This window comes from Mizuhopecten yessoensis, unplaced genomic scaffold (genome assembly GCF_002113885.1).
Source record: "Mizuhopecten yessoensis strain PY_sf001 unplaced genomic scaffold, ASM211388v2 scaffold5343_2, whole genome shotgun sequence".
Lineage (NCBI taxonomy): Eukaryota > Metazoa > Mollusca > Bivalvia > Pectinida > Pectinidae > Mizuhopecten > Mizuhopecten yessoensis.
This window is the reverse complement of record NW_018406002.1, coordinates 98,121-119,948: the sequence shown is the minus strand read 5'-3', so window position 1 is coordinate 119,948 and position 21,828 is coordinate 98,121. Positions and strand designations below refer to the sequence as shown.

Below are 21,828 nucleotides of genomic sequence, written 5' to 3'. Positions count from 1 at the left end.
AATGATCATTGTTTAAAGAAAAAGTTGCCGATACACCACTGCTTTTATTTGTACTACACTGGCTTTATACGTCTCTGAATATTTAAACACGTACTTAGATAGTTATAATTTAAGTATACCTGTAAGTGTATCTGAATTATTCAGACTATGGTTAAATACTATCATTAAAAACAGGGTCTAAATATACATTTTAGATCTAAGAACCTGCTTCATGTTGTGTTTGGTCAATTACGCTTTATATAATACACTAGGATTCGCGAAAATTGATCCATATATGCAGAGACGTATATACTATATGCCTACCCTATCCGCTAGCTGATCATGGCCAAATCTCTTTTAGCGGTCTGTCATCGAGAATATATTCTTATGGTCTAGGGGAGGTAACTCTGATAGCAGGTGTCCCGGCGCCAAAGATGAAACTGGGAAGCTGCAGTGCAAAGAGCAACATTCGGCTTACAAGTATGAGACAATGTCGACGTTTCGGTAGACGGTCGTGGTAAAGGTGTAGGTATACTGTATGTGACAGAAAACTAGGGCACTGTATACGAAACTGTAGTAGCTCAGTTCGGAGCGTGTGACAGTGACATCAGCTCAGCTGATATCTTCTAAAAGATAGGCCTAATAATCCGTCGATCCCGACATAAGGGAAATGACAATATAGAGAAAACAGAGCAGATCTGTCACCATGGAGATTTTTTTCTCAGATTTTAATGAACAATATCATGAGTAATTTGGGGAGTTAATCTACAAGGTCACTGTCACTATTTAAGAAATCACAGGGACCTGAAAATAAGATAGAGAAGTATATAAGATATATTGTGTCTATGGATAATTGGGGGTTTTATGGGTTTAGATCAACACTTGATGAAATGTTATTTCAACAGTTGATCTGAAACCTAAATAATACTCCCTACTCATTAGATAGACAAAACATCATGTAACCTTCTCGTGTCCCTGTGTAGGAATTGTCGGCCATGAGTCATACATGTGTGCATGTCCCCAAGATATTAGACTACTTAAGCTTGTGGCAGGATACAATTAATACTCTGTTTATACTCCTTTGGAAAAGGACACTTGTACATCTTGATAACAAATTAAATAAAAACAACAAATACCCGGCCCCCAAGACATATATATATATGAGAATCAATTAATACATTAATCTAGAGATCATGGACAGGGTTTTATTTTCTGATGCCTCATGACGGTGTATTTTAATCGTTAAAGGTTTCTGTGTAGTATGGCTAACTTGTGTGATGTGGTGTACATCTTGTTTTATAAAAAAGTATGAGTAAGTAAAATTTTAAGTGTATTACACACTTCAGCGCTCTTACCAATAAAACATTGAGGCAAGAATATCCTGAGGGAAAATTTAAACATACTCTGCATCAAATGTATAGAGTAAATATATGTGTACATGTATGTCTGTAGAGACAGAAACAGCTGTGTACGTGATTAATAAGTGAGTCTAGTCAGTATTTGAAGTGTCAAGTGTTGCATGTGTATATTTTATTTCTGTCTGGTAATGTCTTTAGCTGCAGTCTGGAATTTGTTCAAGGTTTGTACATTATAATGTTATTATATGGAGAAGTTATTTACATTTGTACATTATAATGTTATTATATGGAGAAGTTACTTACATTTGTACATTATAATGTTATTATATGGAGAAGTTACCTACATTTGTACATTGGTATACGACAGTGAATGAAGTTTCATCAACATATATATATGTATTTTGTTGGAATATACAACAAGCAATATGTTTTTAGACTCAGCATGGTTAGACATAAGGCTAGTCTGACATTTGGGCCAACAAGAGAAATAAGTATAAGATAATTATTTCATAATTAGGGGATAACCCTACTGTACTTAGAAATTTGCGGCGATATATAATGATTATAATGTCGCAAAATGAGTTCTACTGGTGGAACAGAGCCAGTAGAACGGATATTTGCGACAGTATAATCACGATATACCGCCACAAATTTCAAAATACAGTAGGGTTATCTCCATTTAAATTCATATCACCTTAAACCAACGAAAGAAACAACAATTTCAAGATATTCTTCTTTAAATTCTGGGTCTCTCTGCTGTGGATTGGTGACGTCAGAAATATTCAAAGTGAGATGGAATCACGTTGTCCTTTCGGGGTCATGCTATTGTTCGTGACGTCATGAATAATCAATTTCATGACGTGTCAGGGTCAGTCGGGTCATCGACGTCATTAACAATCCCGACGGTATATCATGGTTTTACTGTCGCAAAATATTTTGATTGTCCAATAAAATGCCTTGTCACATCTCAAATGAATTAGCATTGTTGTTCAATATATCAAATTTATTTATTCCTGGGGACTTAATCCAAGGGCAATAACATGAAAATTAATTAGATACCCCACCATTATTATAAAGGATTTCAACTGAATATTCGTTATAAATCATCATTTGTACTTGGGACCCGTGGGAGTCACTTGTTGTATAAAGGAAGAAGGTAACCCTCCTGGGGGTTATGTTACAGATAACGAATAGCTGAGCGATGCAGGCCCAATTTATCTATGACCTATTGGCCTAATTGGCCTCTTGTTAAAATGAACCTTTAAAACTTAAAATTTCTACATTCCACATTTAAGTTCATACACTACACAATTAAGAAAATTAAATTTGTTCGTGTTATTGTCTTGAGCAACTCAAATTTTCACATTTTTTATCGATTTTCTTGTTTTCTTGTAGGATACCATCCATTGTAGAGATGCTGCAGTTTCTCAGCGTAATTCTGGTCCTGTCACTTCCTTTGTTCTCCATAGTGAGGACCACTGACCTGGAATGGGATGACAGAGGTTACATTTTGTTCTGTCTCTGTATGGGTAAGTACAATAGACTATCACCTACTATATAAATATGGTGGACAGAAAACATTTCCCTGACAGCCAGTAACCATGGCTTTCAGTTGATTCTTGGCATTTGGCAATTTCAGAAGTCAAACCACTGCTTTTCAAGGTATGAGTTGGGATGTATGGCTTGGGCCTTTTTTGCCCCAGATTCCATAAAAATTCAAAATCTTCAAGTGAATATTCAAATCACTGTTTTTCAAACTTTGAAATATCTATTTGTGTTTTCAGATATGGCTGCCACATGGTAACTGGTTCAAATTTACATGAATTAGTAAATTTGAATATTCAGTCAAATTTGTGAAGTTTTTGCATTTTTTTTCTTGAAAAAATCTCGATGAATATTCTATATATATTCTCCTAAAGATGTGTTTATGACAAATGTCTACTCTTTCTCCTTTGATTTTTAATTTGAATGGGTGAGCTCTTTAGTGTCTACATGTAAGAGAAAAACTACACAAAGACTGGACAAAATTGACCAAATATCAAAATTTTATACTAATATCTGCAAATTTGAACTCAGATTTTATATCAAGGTTAATTGGTTCAATTTAAAAAAGATGACCAGAACCAGGGCAAACTATGTACACATGTTTATGTTCAATTGTTTTGTTAGCCGTTTATGTGTTCCTTCATACTGGTACCTGTTCTTGTTAATTATCACTTGGTTCATTCTACAGGGCGGTTTGGGAACCAAGCAGAACACTTTTTAGGCGGTCTGGCATTCGCTAAAGCTGTGGACAGGACCCTGATTCTACCTCCGTGGCGCACATATGTAATTACTGTTTGAACAAAACATACATATGTAATTACTGTTTGAACAAAACACACATATGTAATTACTGTTTGAACAAAACACATATGGAATTACTGTTTGAACAAAACACACATTCGTACTTACTGTTTGAACAAAACACACATTCATACTTACTGTTTGAACAAAACACACATATGTAATTACTGGTTGAACAAAACACACACATGTAATTACTGGTGGAACAAAAAACACATTCGTACTTACTGTTTGAACAAAACACACATTCGTACTTACTGTTTGAACAAAAAACACATATGTAATTACTGTTTGAACAAAACACATATGTAATTACTGGTTGAACAAAACACATTCGTACTTACTGTTTGAACAAAACACACATATGTAATTACTGTTTGAACAAAACACACATTCATACTTACTGTTTGAACAAAACACACATTCGTACTTACTGTTTGAACAAAACACACATTCGTAATTACTGTTTGAACAAAACACACCTATGTAATTACTGTTTGAACAAAACACACATTCATACTTACTGTTTGAACAAAACACACACATATGAAGTTAATGATTTAATAAAACAAAATATTATTAATGTATAACTGAAATACGTAATTGTGCGTAAACTAAACAAAAACATGTACAGTTGAACTACTTATTATGATACAGGATATCATGATAATACAAAGGTAACTTAACACAATGAGACTTATGATTAAACAACTTTACATAGAATTAAACACACATTTATACATGTATGTAAGTGAACAAGTACACATTTGTAATTAAAAAAATACACACCAGTATGTCATTTAGCAGTTAACAGATAATTAAGTAGACATTGTCCTGATAATGTTATAATTTAACAGTTAACAGATAATTAAGTAGACATTGTCCTGATAATGTTATAATTCAACACAGATAATTAAGTAGACATTGTCCTGATAATGTTATAATTCAACACTTCACAGATAATTAAGGCGACATTGTCCTGATAATGTTATAATTTAACAGATAACAGATAATTAAGGAGACATTGTCCTGACAATGTTATAATTTAACAGTTAACAGATAATTAGGGAGACATTGTCCTGATATTGTTATAATTCAACAGTTAACAGATAATTAAACTGTTTGAACAAAACACACATTCGTACTTACTGTTTGAACAAAACACACATGCATACTTACTGTTTGAACAAAACACACACATATGAAGTTAATGATTTAATAAAACAAAATATTATTAATGTATAACTGAAATACGTAATTGTGCGTAAACTAAACAAAAACATGTCCAGTTGAACTACTTATTATGATACAGGATATCATGATAATACAAAGGTAACTTAACACAATGAGACTTATTATTAAACATCTTTACATAGAATTAAACACACATTTATACTTGTATGTAAGTGAACAAGTACACATTTGTAATTAAAAAAATCCACACCAGTATGTCATTTAGCAGTTAACAGATAATTAAGTAGACATTGTCCTGATAATGTTATAATTCAACACAGATAATTAAGTAGACATTGTCCTGATAATGTTATAATTCAACACTTCACAGATAATTAAGGCGACATTGTCCTGATAATGTTATAATTTAGCAGTTAACAGATAATTAAGGAGACACTGTCCTGATAATGTTATAATTTAACAGTTAACAAATAATTAAGGAGACATTGTCCTTATAATGTTATAATTCAACACAGATAATTAAGTAGACATTGTCCTGATAATGTTATAATTTAGCAGTTAACAGATAATTAAGGAGACACTGTCCTGATGATGTTATAATGGAACAGTTAACAGATAATTAAGGAGACATTTTCCTGATAATGTTATAATTTAGCAGTTAACAGATCATTAAGGAGACATGGTCCTGATAATGTTATAATTTAACAGTTAACAAATAATTAAGGAGACACTGTCCTGATAATGTTATAATTTAAAAGTTAACAGATGATTAAGGAGGCTTTGTCCTGATAATGTTATAATGTAATAGTTAACAGATAATTGAGGAGACATTGTCCTGATAATGTTATAGTTTAGCAGTTAACAGATAATTAAGGAGACATTTTCCTGATAATGTTATAATTTAGCAGTTAACAGATAATTAAGGAAACATGGTCCTGATAATGTTATAATTTAACAGTTAACAAATAATTAAGGAGACATTGTCCTTATAATGTTATAATTCAACACAGATAATTAAGGAGACATTTAACAGTTAACAGATAATTAAGGAGACACTGTCCTGATAATGTTATAATTTAACAGTTAACAGATAATTAATGAGACATTGTCCTGATAATGTTATAATTCAACACAGATAATTAAGGAGACATTTAACAGTTAACAGATAATTAAGGAGCCATTGTCCTGATGATGTTATAATTTAACAGTTAACAGATAATTAATGAGACATTGTCCTGATAATGTTATAATTCAACACAGATAATTAAGGAGACATTTAACAGTTAACAGATAATTAAGGAGACATTTTCCTGATAATGTTATAATTTAGCAGTTAACAGATAATTTAGGAGACATGGTCCTGATAATGTTATAATTTAACAGTTAACCGATAATTAAGGAGACATTGTCCTGATAATGTTATAGTTTAGCAGTTAACAGATAATTAAGGAGACACTGTCCTGATAATGTTATAATTTAACAGTTAACAAATAATTAAGGAGACATTGTCCTTATAATGTTATAATTCAACACAGATAATTAAGTAGACATTGTCCTGATAATGTTATAATTCAACACAGATAATTAAGTAGACATTGTCCTGATAATGTTATAATTCAACAGTTAACAGATAATTAAGGAGACATTTTCCTGATAATGTTATAATTTAGCAGTTAACAGATAATTAAGGAGACACTGTCCTGATGATGTTATAATCTAACAGTTAACAGATAATTAAGGAGACACTGTCCTGATGATGTTATAATGGAACAGTTAACAGATAATTAAGGAGACACTGTCCTGATGATGTTATAATGGAACAGTTAACAGATAATTAAGGAGACACTGTCCTGATAATGTTATAATTTAAAAGTTAACAGATGATTAAGGAGGCTTTGTCCTGATAATGTTATCATGTAACAGATAATTGAGGAGACATTGGCCTGATAATGTTATAATTTACAAATGAGACATTGTCCTGATGATGTTATAATTTAACAGTTAACAGATAATTAATGAGACATTGTCCTGATAATGTTATAATTCAACACAGATAATTAAGGAGACATTGTCCTGATAATGTTATAATTCAACACAGATAATTAAGGAGACATTGTCCTGATAATGTTATAATGTAACAGTTAACAGATAATTAAGGAGACATTGTCCTGATAATGTTATAATTTAACAGTTAACAAATAATTAAGGAGACACTGGCCTGATAATGTTATAATTTAACAGTTAACAAATAATTAAGGAGACACTGTCCTGATAATGTTATAATTTAACAGTTAACAAATAATTAAGGAGATACTGTCCTGATATTGTTATAATGTAACAATTAACAGATAATTAAGGAGACATTGTCCTGATAATGTTATAATTTAACACAGATAATTATGGAGACATTATCCTGATGATGTTATAATTTAACAGTTAACAGATAATTTAGGAGACATTGTCCTGATAATGTTATAATTCAACACAGATGATTGATCTATAATCTCTGTTTATTGATAACAAGTGGCTTTTTGAAAATTATTTTTATTAACTCTTAATTTCATTTTCTATAGATATATTACTATGAGCAGGAATGAGCATCCTGTAATCCTACTACATGAATGTATGTCTTTTTCTGTATCTGTCATAGGTGTGCATCCTGTCTTTCATTTCAATCAAAAGAATTCCCACTGGGATGTAAGGTTTTTGACCAAAAGACTATTCAGTACACACTGTATCATACAAGATAACCTGGTACTTGTGTTATCGAGAGGGTATATTTTTTGTCTACAAATTTGAGTGTTTTCTGCAATCAAGAAAACTTACTTTTCAAATAAATAGATGACCTTTAACATTATGAGAAGAAAGCATTTAGAACACAACTGTTTCATTCAGAAAAATGTCCCATTTGGTGAGTGGTTTGATGTGGCTAGTGTAAGAGAATATCACAGAGTGATCACAGCTGAGGACTTCATGGAGAGACTGGCCCCTAAATACTGGCCCCAAGGGAACAGGACAGGCTACTGTTTTGGCTACCAAGGGTCAGACAAACCCTGTAAAATGAAGGAAGGTAGGTACATACACACTGGCCCCAGGGGAACAGATGAATGGTGTATGTACAGATGATCAGGTACACCCTATCAAATGAAGAAAGATAGATATAGGCATATGCAAACTGATCCAAAAGGGAACCGGGCATCATACAAATGGTCAGTTTGGCCTTGTAAGGTGAAGGAATGTAGGTACATAATTACTGACCTTAAAGAACAGATGAACAAAGGAGATTATACAATGAATTCTGCTGATAAAAGAGTAACTATGTCTATGCTATATACCAAAAGGGAATCAATTTGGACCGTTCTGGCACAGCTTGGAGTAGAATTTCAATTTGGCAAGTGTATATAATACATATATTCAGGCCAAAATGTTTGAGGACATTTATAAATTAATAAGAATTAAAAAGACAGATGATATTCTTTCATTTTGGATCATTTTAATTGTACAGCCCCGTCAACAATTTCCTGTTGTGACCGGTGTGCCTCAATAGGATGTCATTGATGGGGCTGTGCAATAAAAATTCTGAAGAAGACAAATATATACAATGACTGAAATGTGAAGACTGTCATCAGTCTTTTTTTCTCTCTCTAAAATATGTGACTCTCATGTGACATGTTATGACAGGTGTATATTATCAGCCGATCTGTCAAGTATGGATTTGTAAATGGAGTGAAATGAGTTGGGAGTAGTAATAATAGGTGTTAGCTAAATGAAATTGCAGTCATATGACGTTAATTGAAACTGGCGTGAAAAAAAGCCACATGAGCACTGAGTACTGAGTTAAGTCAGGTATGTGCAGGCCTCCCATTCAGTTTGAGTTTGTAAGTTAAGTCAGGTATGTGCAGGCCTCCCATTCAGTTTGAGTTTGTAACTGGACAGTGTGCCAACATTTTAAACTAGTACTCTTTGTGTCTATTTTCTGACCTGGTAATGATGTTTATGTGATATGCCCACAGGGAATCCGTTTGGACCGTTCTGGGACGGCCTGGGAGTAGAGTTTGACAACAGTGTGTCCTATCATGTCATGTATACAGACACCACTGGCTGGAGGATAAGGTAAACAGGGCTAGAAACTATTTTTTTAATACCACTAGTTTGTCATGTGCAAATTCCACTAACCTAATATTATTCAACATGATAAGTATAACAAATTTTGACTGGTCAATTGGGCTGGCGGTTTTTAGAAACACTAGTCCAGCTGTAGATTTCACTAGTCTCAGACTATCAGGTTATATTTGTGTCTTGTAATATCAATATCACTTAGCAGTTTTAATTTTAATATGAAATAATAATGTACAACATTTGATATAGCGCCCTATCTAGCTAGAATAAGCCACTCCAAAGCGTTTTACAGTACATAGATATACAATTAATACAATAAACATATAAATACAAGTCCTATGCCACCTGGCTAACATCTCCCTATGTGTGTATGCCTGCGAGTGTAATGGAGATGTATTTTGATACATTCATCCTTAAGACTTAATCAGATTTTTGAATAACTGGACATCAACCAATTTGTTTGTTCAGAATGGACAGGTTTTCCATTGCAGTGATGAGGTTTTGACTTATGCAGGTTTAATATAGTTTACAGCTAATTTTCAGTATGTGGAGGATTTTTGACAATTTATTTTTGTTATAACGCATTAAGAATGGATAGGATATGAACATTCAGCTCTATGATATATTATGAAGATGTATCGTTACATTATGATAAGCTTGAAAATCCAATCCTGACCTATTGTATGTGAGAGATGTTTTTCAAATCAGTGGTTCTCTGGTTGTATCTCTCCTTAACATGTACATTGTACTTCAATATAGACACCCACAACCATTATTTCCCATTGATCTAATGTATAATCAGCATGACAGGATATTTGTTTGACTAAATATAAGGTTTATCGTAGTTTCATATTATGAGTCCAAATTTAAAAATCAAGAAAGATTTGACATTTTTCTGGCATTTTTTGGAACCTTTAGAATTTCCCTCAGCTGGTTGTATTAATAGGAAATCACATTGAACCCATCTTTAACAGATTATTCAGGATTTATTTCAGAAAGGTTGCATGGAACAATTGATGGACATTATTTATAAGTCATTTGGGTGATGATATTTTACATTTTGTTGTCCATGAAAGTTTGTACAGTACAGCTATATATAAGTACATGTAATTATCAGGAAAGTTTTTATTCTTCTATTCAGTCTGCAGTATTACACGTTCAAGCTAGTAACTTTAAATAAGTTATTCTGACTATTGGTTCTTAGGTTCCCAGCTGATAAGGAGCCTGTTGTGGCCCTCAAGGGAGCTCCAGCACCTTACCCCATGGCGGAGAACACTGTTCCTCTCCAGAAGTACCTCAAATGGTCATCAATAATAGAGGTTGAGGTTAAAGGTCACATCACCAAGATGTTCAGGGGAGAAAAGTTTATTGGGATTCACCTTCGCAATGGTGTAGACTGGGTAAGACTTGGAAGATGAACTGTTATGTACATTGTACAGTAGTGCCCCGTTATTCCCCACCTTTTGTCCCGTGCCAGTTTTGTTGGTATAACGGGGGTGGCTATACAACAGGGTTTTAGTAGGACAGCCAGTTGTAGGACACATGTGCCTGAGATGTACATCTATGTGTAACAAGCACTGCATATACATACACATGTATTTATTTTGAAATGAATGCAAACAAGTAATGTATATCATTTGCAGCTTTTAAACATTATAAGTTAATAAAAAAGATGTTACATTTGTATAATTCACCGTCTTGTAACACAATCTGTGATACAGAGTACAGACACATATGGTCGTCACACATTTTTATCAAGGGCGTCTTCTACCTGAGTGGACTGTTCTGTGGGAACCATTTTATCTCTCGGTGTATTCAAACATTTAACGTCGTGTTTAGTTCTGTCGTGTATCGATTTGTAAAATTATCTAGTTTACGTAGCGTTGGTAATTGAAATCCGAATTGACTGCCATGATGGACACTTCGTCTCTGTTCGGGTATAGGTCAGACTTCTATATATGGGTGTCATGACCAAAAATGGAAAACGTAAATATGGGGGCACAAGTACTAAAACCTTATTTGGTAATGCAAGCCATATAAAGTAACGGAAATTGAGAAAACATCACGCGTTTATTTTATTCATTATACTGATGTTAGGCGTTAATTATAAGTAATCTTATAGATTATGGGGTATACCAGGGGACTACTGTACAATGATAGATATCTGAGTTTGACTTGTGTGATATCATTAGTTAGACTTAAAAAAGGTGGAGTCGGGGAATTCCTGTGGTCTGAGAGACGTTTTAACAGTTGATGTCTTGTATTGAAAAAAAGGTGCATGGTAAGAAATAAAATTGAAGGCTATAAAATAATGAGGTGATAGTGTTATTAGAAATGATTGTCTTACAATCTTAAATGGTTTGTTTACCTATTGATATCCAACTGTATGTGTGACCAGGGGTCGATAAAGGGTCATGTCCAACTGTATGTGTAACCAGGGGTCGATAAAGGGTAATGTCCAACTGTATATGTGACCAGGGGTTGATAAAGTTTCATGTCCACCAGTATCTGTGACCAGGGGTCAATAAAGGGTCATGTCCAACAGTATCTGTGCCCAGGGGTCAATAAAGGGTCATGTCCAACAGTATCTGTGCCCAGGGGTCAATAAAGGGTCATGTCCAACAGTATCTGTGCCCAGGGGTCAATAAAGGGTCATGTCCAACAGTATCTATGACCAGGGGGCAATTACATTGTAAGGGTCATGTCCAATAGTATCTGTGACCAGGGGGAAATTAAGGGTCATGTCCAATAGTATCTGTGACCAGGAGGCAATAAAGGGTCATGTCCAATAGGATCTGTGACCAGGGGGCAATTAAGGGTCATGTCCAACTGTATCTGTGACCAGGGGTCAATAAAGGGTCATGTCCAACTGTATGTGTAACCAGGGGTCGATAAAGGGTAATGTCCAACTGTATATGTGACCAGGGGTTGATAAAGTTTCATGTCCAACAGTATCTGTGACCAGGGGTCAATGAAGGGTCATGTCCAACAGTATCTGTGACCAGGGGTCAATACAGGGTCATGTCCAACAGTATCTGTGACCAGGGGTCAATACAGGGTCATGTCCAACAGTATCTGTGACCAGGGGTCGATAAAGGGTCATGTCCAACTGTATGTGTAACCAGGGGTCGATAAAGGGTAATGTCCAACTGTATATGTGACCAGGGGTTGATAAAGTTTCATGTCCAACAGTGTCTGTGACCAGGGGTCAATAAAGGGTCATGTCCAATAGTATCTGTGACCAGGGGTCAATAAAGGGTCATGTCCAACAGTATCTGTGCCCAGGGGTCAATAAAGGGTCATGTCCAACAGTATCTGTGACCAGGGGGCAATTACATTGTAAGGGTCATGTCCAATAGTATCTGTGACCAGGAGGCAATAAAGGGTCATGTCCAATAGTATCTGTGACCAGGGGGCAATAAAGGGTCATGTCCAATAGTATCTGTGACCAGGGGGCAATTAAGGGTCATGTCCAATAGTATCTGTGACCAGGGGGCAATAAAGGGTCATGTCCAATAGTATCTGTGACCAGGGGTCAATAAAGGGTCATGTCCAACAGTATTTGCAAAATTTGAGTCATTTGGCACCAACCTGATATACAACATTTATTTTCCTTTCCAGAATAATGCCTGTAAGAATGTAGCAGGTGAGAGCAAGTTCATGGCGTCTCCACAGTGCCTTGGGTATGGAGGGAGTAAAAAGATTTCAGCAGAGATGTGCTTTCCATCTAATGATGAGGTTCTAAGGTAAATAAATCTGGGGAGATATGTACACATGGATCACTTATCACACCCCAACATTGTTAAGGGCAGTATAAGTAATCTACCAATAGATGATTATTTGTGTCCATTTCTGGAGTAATCTTGTGATGATGACACTGATAATTCTTGCATTTAGTGATGGGTAGTTCCATATTCTCAATATGCTGTCCTTTTTCAGTGGTTTCAATACGATAACTTTTTTAACCATTATGAAGTTGGGATAAATGGTAGCCTTCGGAGGATTTCTTTTCTCATTTGTATCCTTAGGATTAGTTTTTTTCTTGCTTATGGATCTCTGTGGGAGCATTTACCTTTAACATAAAGTGGAAGGTTTTATCCTAATCAGTGGTTTGAGCTGATCCTGAAGGAGGGCTCTTCTGAAAGATCCAAGGATGCAGGGGCTCCAGTAGAAAATCTTCGATTAATTTAAAGTTGATGGAGCCAACGTCAGTTGTAGGTTTGTGGGTTGATCAGTGGGGCGCTTCGTTTTGAGTATGGATACCAAAAAATTATGCAGGGCGATTACAGAAGTAAAATATGAAAAATATAAAAAGACTGTGTTATGAACCATACACATGTCTATATTCAAAATGACAAGGTCAAAACATGGGGTCAAAGGTCAAATCACTGCAATTTTACCCTTAAGGTCAAGGTCACAGCACAATGTTAAATGTTAAAATAATAACTGAATTGCTTTTCCAGACTATAACTTCTAAACTACTGCTCATTATTTGATGATAATTTATATATAAGTATACTTTGACAAGAGGTTATGTTGTGTACCACACTCAGTTCCACACCCACATATAATGGTAATACTGGTCAGGTAAGCAGCGCAGGCCCCATGGGTCTCTTTATACTTCCTGTATATCTACCGGTAATCCTGATTTAAGCAAATTGTATATACATACTTATTTTAGTGGGATCAGATATAAGTGAACAAAATAACATCAGATGTTTTTGAACTATCATACAGCTGATACAGGCCGCTTCCCCTAGCAAAAATGGCCTTTATTTCCCCTGAATGAAGAAAAGATGGGAATATCTTCCCAATTTCAATAAAAATTATGTTTTTCCAAATTCAGGTAAAAACAGGCTGTTGTAAAATTTAGGTAGAAAAAACACTGCTGTAAGTTTTCATATGTTGCTGATCTGAATAAGTGAAATAACACATGTTCCTTCTGCGAAAACAAAAAAGGTATATTTCAGGTAACACGACTGAAACAAATAGGAAGGATGGTCCCAGTTTGTGTTTGTTTTATTCATTAAATCATTGTTTTTGAGGGGTGGAGTGCTAATTTAAGAAATAACAAAAATCACCAAACATATTTTTGGGTCTTTTAAATAATAATACAGGTTTTAAATTTGGTTTTGATTCCCTGCCTATGAAGTAGAGAGGGTTACCTGTATGTCATAGTTGCCGTGTTTGTTTGTCTATCAATTTGTTTGCATCTGATCGACAAGTTATCCCAGTACTGGACAGAGTGCATTTGAGCAAGAAAAATGGTCAGGGTTGGAGGTATGTTTTCGTTGTACAAGAGTGTTACATGTACAAATTCTCGATTCCAAATATCGTACAACAATGTTTATGCCAATTTTACACAAGTATGACTAGAAAATGTGAATGGTCCTAGGGAAAGTATTCTGTTGTAAAAATAGTAATAACTACGCGAAAATATTCTGTGGAACAAATAATGGTGTGTAATGTTATAGAAGTAAAATATACCATGGACAATTAAAATGATATTCTCAAAAGTACCAGTATATCTGTTTGTTCTTTACGGAAAAATACTGGTATAGAAAAATAATCTATAGAAAAAGTACTGATGGGTTTTAGGGGAAACATTCTGTAGAACTAATTGTCTTTTTCAGGTTATTGGAAAAAATTGTTCAACTGTCTGGTATCCAGCAAATATATGTTGCAACAGACAAGAATCCCATGACAAAAGAAATTCAGACCCATTTAACAAACTTCCAGGTAAGTAAAATGATAACTTTTTTAAACTAATTGAAATTAATAACCTTATGTACTGTAAATGCAAAACCGGATAGAAGACTCCTCTTCCCTCTTCCATCCTTTGTGTTTATTGTAACACTTCTCCTGATAAAAATCTACCGGAGTTACCTCATCTGATTTAAACTTATCTAAACTACCTCACCTGATTATAATTTACCTTAACTCTTACCGTACCTTAATATACGTTATCTACATGTACTTAACCTGATCTCAATTTACTTTGACTACCTTATCACCTAGTCTCAGTTTGCCTTGACTACCTCACCTGATCTCAATTTACCTTGACTACCTCACCTGGTCTCAGTTTACTTTGACTACCACACCTGGTCCCAGTTTACCTTGACTACTTCACCTGGTCTCTGTTTACCTTGACTACCTCACCTGGTCTCAGTTTACCTTGACTACCTCACCTGGTCCCAGTTTACCTTGACTACCTCATTTTTAGGTGATGACCCTGATGTACTTGTATACAGATAAAAACATAATAGAGATGTCTCGATAAATAAATCACACTCAACCTTGTAGCAAGGAAAATATTTTCTCTTATATTGGACTAATAGAATCCCATCCCTGATGTGAGTTATGGATAACGTAATTCAAATCCAAGGGATAAAATATTGAGCAGGAGACCCGAGGCTTTGCTGAGATCTTTTGCTCAATATGTTGTCCCGATGGTTTGAATCCTGGACAAGTGTACACTTTGTGTGAGGTATCCTTGTTTTATCCTGGACAAGTGTACACTTTGTGTAAGGTATCCTTGTTTTATCCTGGACAAGTGTACACTTTGTGTGAGGTATCCTTGTTTTATCCTGGACAAGTGTACACTTTGTGTGAGGTATCCTTGTTTTATCGGTGGCCTTGATGTACATGTCAGACATTAGACACAATGTCAAATAAGTAAGTAAATCATTACACCCCACATTTAATATCTTTCCACAACCAATTTCTGAAAAATGTAAGAACAAATGATGATAAGATCGTGTTGTTCACACGTTCACAACAGGATTGGCATAGGATCTTGAAATCTTGCAGGGGAATAATGACTTGCTAAATCTATGAAGAGTGTGTTTGGTATGTAGTTATGAAAAACATTATGTTTTTTGTCCTCGGAATTTATACAGAAAATACTCTCCTGGGTTGTAAACATAAATAACTACGTACACAGGTAAATGTGCTAGTTCTCAAAATCATTCATGGCATTCCCAGAGTAGTTCAAAGCATTATTTGTTAAAGATGTTGTCTGACTCGGATACGAATATATTTCAGAAATACCACTAATTATAACTCAATTGATTTTTCCCTTTTTTTATGAATCAAAATAACTTGAAAAAGCATTCATTTAATTCAGACACACCTGTAATGATCATTACACACATTCAGCAGTAACCAGGAGATCATTTGACCACAGGATGTAGATTTTAAGTTTTTGTGTGAGTTTGGACTTGAATGAGGGAGTTTCAAGGGAGATTGGTAAACTTTTGTCAAAATGAAGGAGTCAGCTGACTCTAATGAAGCAGTTTCACAGTTATGACTTCCAAATTCTTACATGATCTCAGCTAGTCCTCTAGAGGAACTTTTACAGTAGATCAGACTCAGCACTAGTCCTCTAGAGGAACTTTTACAGTAGCTCAGACTCAGCGCTAGTCCTCTAGAGGAACTTTAAAGTAGCTCAGACTCAGCGCTAGTCCTCTAGAGGAACTTTTACAGTAGATCAGACTCAGCGCTCGTCCTCTAAAGGAACTTTTACAGTAGCTCAGACTCAGCGCTAGTCCTCTAGAGGAACTTTTACAGTAGCTCCGACTCAGCGCTAGTCCTCTAGAGGAATTTTTACAGTAGCTCAGACTCAGCGCTAGTCCTCTAGAGGAACTTTTACTGTAGCTCCGACTCAGCGCTAGTCCTCTAGAGGAACTTTTACAGTAGCTCAGACTCAGCGCTAGTCCTCTAGAGGATTTTTTACAGTAGCTCCGACTCAGCGCTAGTCCTCTAGAGGAATTTTTACAGTAGCTCAGACTCAGCGCTAGTCCTCTAGAGGAACTTTTACAGTAGCTCCGTCTAAGCGCTTGTCCTCTAGAGGAACTTTACAGTAGCTCAGACTCAGCGCTCGTCCTCTAGAGGAACTTTTACAGTAGCTCAGACTCAGCGCTCGCCCTCTAGAGGAACATTTACAGAAGTTCAGACTCAGCGCTCCTCCTTTAGAGGAACTTTTACAGTAGCTCAGACTCAGCGCTCGTCCTCTAGAGGAACATTTACAGAAGTTCAGACTCAGCGCTCATCCTCTAGAGGAACTTTTACAGTAGCTCAGACTCAGCGCTCGTCCTCTAGAGGAACTTTTACAGTAGCTCAGACTCAGCGCTCGCCCTCTAGAGGAACATTTACAGAAGTTCAGACTCAGCGCTCATCCTCTAGAGGAACTTTTACAGTAGCTCAGACTCAGCGCTCGCCCTCTAGAGGAACATTTACAGAAGTTCAGACTCAGCGCTCATCCTCTAGAGGAACTTTTACAGTAGCTCAGACTCAGCGCTCGTCCTCTAGAGGAACATTTACAGTAGCTCAGACTCAGCGCTCGTCCTCTAGAGGAACATTTACAGTAGCTCAGACTCAGCGCTCGTCCTCTAGAGGAACATTTACAGAAGTTCAGACTCAGCGCTCATCCTCTAGAGGAACTTTTACAGTAGCTCAGACTCAGCGCTCGTCCTCTAGAGGAACATTTACAGAAGTTCAGACTCAGCGCTCATCCTCTAGAGGAACTTTTACAGTAGCTCAGACTCAGCGCTCGTCCTCTAGAGCAACATTTACAGTAGCTCAGACTCAGCGCTCGTCCTCTAGAGGAACATTTACAGTAGCTCAGACTCTGCACTAGTCCTCTAGAGGAACTTTTACAGTAGCTCAGACTCAGCACTAGTCCTCTAGAGGAACTTTTACAGTAGCTCGGACTCAGCGCTCGTCCTCTAGAGGAACATTTACAGTAGCTCAGACTCAGCGCTCGTCCTCTAGAGGAACTTTTACAGTAGCTCAGACTCAGCGCTCGTCCTCTAGAGGAACATTTACAGTAGCTCAGACTCAGCACTAGTCCTCTAGAGGAACTTTTACAATAGCTCAGAACAGTGGAGCTCTTATATAATTATGTCATGTTTTTGCTGTAGATTTTCAATTTCAATCCCAAAAGTGCTTGAAACTATTTTTTTTTATCTGACTTATGATAAATGGTTTATATTACAGGTTAAAGTTCATCACTTAGATCCCTGGCTACCACAGATAGACCTGGCCATATTAGGAAAATCTGACTACTTTATCGGCAACTGTATATCATCCTTTACAGCGTTTGTTGCGCGGGAGCGACTTGTCACTGGTAAACCTACATTTTATTGGGGATACAGCAGCTGACATAGACCTTACAACTAGGATGAACACCATACAATGACAGTTTTCTATGTCTTGTATAAACAGACTGTTCTTGATTAAATTGCTCTTTTTTATATGTTGATATATGTGAAATGCAATGATTCTTGTACACAATTATTTTTGTGATAAGCATGAAAAGTCAGGATAAATTAAGAAAGTGCATCGTTTCTATTGGAAGTTTTCATTTTTTTCTAAATGATGGAGAGTTTTCAAGCAAGTGTCTCAGAATTTGACTTTTTCAGGGGTAAATAAAGAATTTCTCCTATAATAATTCTGTCATTGCAAAACATGGAAATATGGAGATTGGCCCTGAAGAGAGTAACTCCTGCTTTTCAAACAAGAACTATTTTTCATATGGCCAGAATGGTCTTATTCCCTGATATGGACACTTTGATGAGTGCTGGGGACATGTTAGCTGAAAGTTGCTAGCTTGATTGACATTGACGTTTTACATGGTACCTATATATTAGGTCTGTTAACTCTGACACATTAAGATGAATGGAGTTAGCACACTGAAGTTATTTCTTGGTCTTAGAATTTACACACCATAGCCAATAGGTTTATGTGATATATATAGAGGTTACACTACGAGTGGTTGTTGAATATGGTATTTATTTCACTCGAGTTAGTTAATTTTCAAAAGTTACAAAAGACACGAGCTTTAGCGAGTGTCTTTCTGTACCTTTTGAAAATTCACTAACTCGAGTGAAATAAATACCATACTCAAAACCCACGAGTCGTGTGATCTGTTTCTACCACAATCTCATGATCAGTCGGAAATAACATACGCACATGTGTTTGTTGACAAGGCTGGCGGAGTGATATGACCCATATGTAAAAAGTCACTCATTAATAGTCAAAAATGTTTTTTTTTTTACAAATTTAATAATTGTCAAAATTAATGTTTCGGCAACGACTTCATGAAAATATAATAGATGAAAGACTTTAAACATTGGGAGTAGCAGTATTGCATTTATTTATATAAAGTAACCACGGACTATATGCGCGTAAGCATATCGTACGAAGTCTGCTGCCCGCCAAGTGACGAAGACAAACTTTCTACGTTTCTTCGTGACGGTTCTATGGTTGACGTTTATAGTGACAGTTCAGCCATAGTCAGACCGTCCAAATAGCGATAACAGGACATTGGGAGAACGAAATATTTTCCAACAATATGACAGATCTTGTTTTGGTTTCACGACCTGGACACGTGACGGTGTGATGTCGAAACGCTCTTGAGCGACTTCAGCAATTTTGCCTTAAACTAGCGATCAAATCTTTAAGTATCATCTTCTTTTAGTATTGCCTTAATAACCCCCCTTTCCGCATAACCTCACAAAGTCACCAACATTTGTCGAATGTTGACAGCAGACGACGTAAACAAAACAGATTGTGGCAAAAAGCGCGTGGAAAAAGTCGTCCCGGTCAAAGTTCATCTTCTCGACCAATCAAAACTTGTGTAGATCATATACCACGTGTGGTATATAACTCATATTTATCTAACAGTCAGCGCGTTTATACAATGATCTGAGAGTGGAATAACACAGCGTATTGTGGTAGAAAACATTCTTGTAGACCTACTGAAATTAATCTGATGTGCCTCCCATTAGGCCATTTTCAGATTCTCTGTGACACATTTTTCACTGTCTTCCAAAACACTTGATTATATTACATTTAATCATAAGGTATATCTGCCTTGACATTAACTGGTCAGCCTCACTGTTGTGCGGATAGTGACAGTATTTTGATCTGTCTAGTGTTGCTGCTGAAGGAACCTTACTGTAGGTAATAATTTGGAAGGGTTTTAAGCTCACCTGTATAGAGTCACATACTGAAATTCAACTTCAAGTTTCATAAACTAATGAGCCCTGAGATAAGTCTATGAATCCCACATGGAAAGAGAACACATACAGTCATCCAACAAGGAGAGAGATCACACATGGGGTAATCCAAAATGGAGAGAGATCACACATACAGTAATCCCACATGGAGAGAGATCACACACACAGTAATCCCTCATGGAGAGAAATCCCACATACAGTAATCCCACATGGAGAGAGATCACACATAAGGTAATCCCACATGGAGTGAGATCACACATACAGTAATCCCACATGGAGAGAGATTACACATACGGTAATCCCACGTGGAGAGAGATCACACATAAGGTAATCCCACGTGGAGAGAGATCACACATAAGGTAAACCCACATGGAGAGAGATTACACACACAGTAATCCCACATGGAGAGAAATCACTTATACAGTAATCCCACATGGAGAGAGATCACACATACAGTAATCCCACATGGAAAGAGATCACGCATGGAGAGAGATCACACATACAGGAATCCCACATGGAGAGAGATCACACATAGTAATCCAACATGGAGAGAGATCACACATAAGGTAATCCCACATGGAGAGAGATCACACATAAGGTAATCCCACATGGAGAGAGATCAAACATACAGTAATCCCACATGGAGAGAGATCAAACATACAGTAATCCCACATGGAGAGAGATCACACATACTGTAATCCCACATGGAGAGAGATCACACATACAGTAATCCCACATGGAGAGAGATCACACATACTGTAATCCCACATGGAGAGAGATCACACATAAGTTAATCTCACATGGAGAGAGATCAAACATACAGTATTCCTACATAGAAAGAGATCACACATACGGTAATCCCACATGGAGAGATATCACACATACAGTAATCCCACATGGAGAGAGATCACACACACAGTAATCCCACATGGAGAGAGATCAAACATACAGTATTCCTACATAGAAAGAGATCACACATACGGTAAACCCACATGGAGAGATATCACACATACAGTAATCCCACGTGGAGAGAGATCACACATACAGTAATCCCACGTGGAGAGAGATCACACATAAGGTAATCCCACATGGAGAGAAATCACACATACGGTAAAGCCACATGGAGAGATATCACACATACGGTAATCCCACATGGAGAGAGATCACACATAAGGTAATCCCACATGGAGAGAAATGACACATACAGTAAAGCCACATGGAGAGATATCACACATACAGTAATCCTACATGGAAAGAGATCACACACGGTAATCCCACGTGGAGAGAGATCAAACATACAGTATTCCTACATAGAAAGAGATCACACATACGGTAAACCCACATGGAGAGATATCACACATACAGAAATCCCACGTGGAGAGAGATCACACATACAGTAATCCCACGTGGAGAAAGATCACACATAAGGTAATCCCACATGGAGAAAGATCACACATACAGTAATCCCACATGGAGAGGGATCACACATAAGGTAATCCCACATGGAGAGGGATCACACATACAGTAGTCCCATATGGAGAGAGATCCCTTATACAATAATTCCACATGGAGAGAGATCACGCATACAGTAATCCCACATGGAGAGAGATCACGCATAAGGTAATCCCACATGGAGAGAAATCACACATATGGTAATTCCACATGGAGAGAGATCACACATACGGTAATCCCACATGGAGATAGATCACACATATAGTAATCCCACATGGAGAGAGATCACACATACAGTAGTCCCATATGGAGAGAGATCACTTATACAATAATTCCCCATGGAGAGAGATCACACATAC

The 21,828-nt window shown here is 36.4% G+C and overlaps 1 protein-coding gene across 4 annotated transcripts; it reads left to right on the top strand.

Moving 5' to 3' along the window:
* The first annotated feature begins 385 nt into the window (after positions 1–385).
* Positions 386–18,790, top strand: LOC110450597 (GDP-fucose protein O-fucosyltransferase 1-like). Of its 4 annotated transcripts, none has more exons than XM_021498203.1 (9): positions 386–459; positions 2,733–2,866; positions 3,571–3,665; positions 7,773–7,947; positions 8,891–8,990; positions 10,201–10,396; positions 12,618–12,742; positions 14,630–14,735; positions 17,994–18,790. In XM_021498203.1, exons 2-9 carry the CDS (start codon positions 2,752–2,754, stop codon positions 18,156–18,158), a joined length of 1,077 nt encoding a protein of 358 aa, XP_021353878.1. In that variant the 5' UTR covers positions 386–459; positions 2,733–2,751; the 3' UTR covers positions 18,159–18,790. The 4 variants fall into 4 exon arrangements, with proteins under 4 accessions (XP_021353878.1, XP_021353876.1, XP_021353875.1 ...); XM_021498201.1 differs by having other exon boundaries at positions 391–504; XM_021498200.1 differs by lacking the exon at positions 386–459 and adding an exon at positions 1,383–1,462.
* The last annotated feature ends 3,038 nt before the right edge of the window (positions 18,791–21,828 follow it).

What these genes read in the sequence shown, in the direction of transcription:
- LOC110450597 (XM_021498200.1), top strand. Translation starts at nt 1,410, where the DNA reads ATGTGTACATGTATGTCTGTAGAGACAGAAACAGCTGTGTACGTGATT. An exon ending in TACCTCCGTGGCGCACATAT is followed by an intron (nt 3,666 to 7,772) that starts GTAATTACTGTT and finishes TGTTTCATTCAG; the next exon opens with AAAAATGTCCCATTTGGTGA. An exon ending in ACCACTGGCTGGAGGATAAG is followed by an intron (nt 8,991 to 10,200) that starts GTAAACAGGGCT and finishes ATTGGTTCTTAG; the next exon opens with GTTCCCAGCTGATAAGGAGC.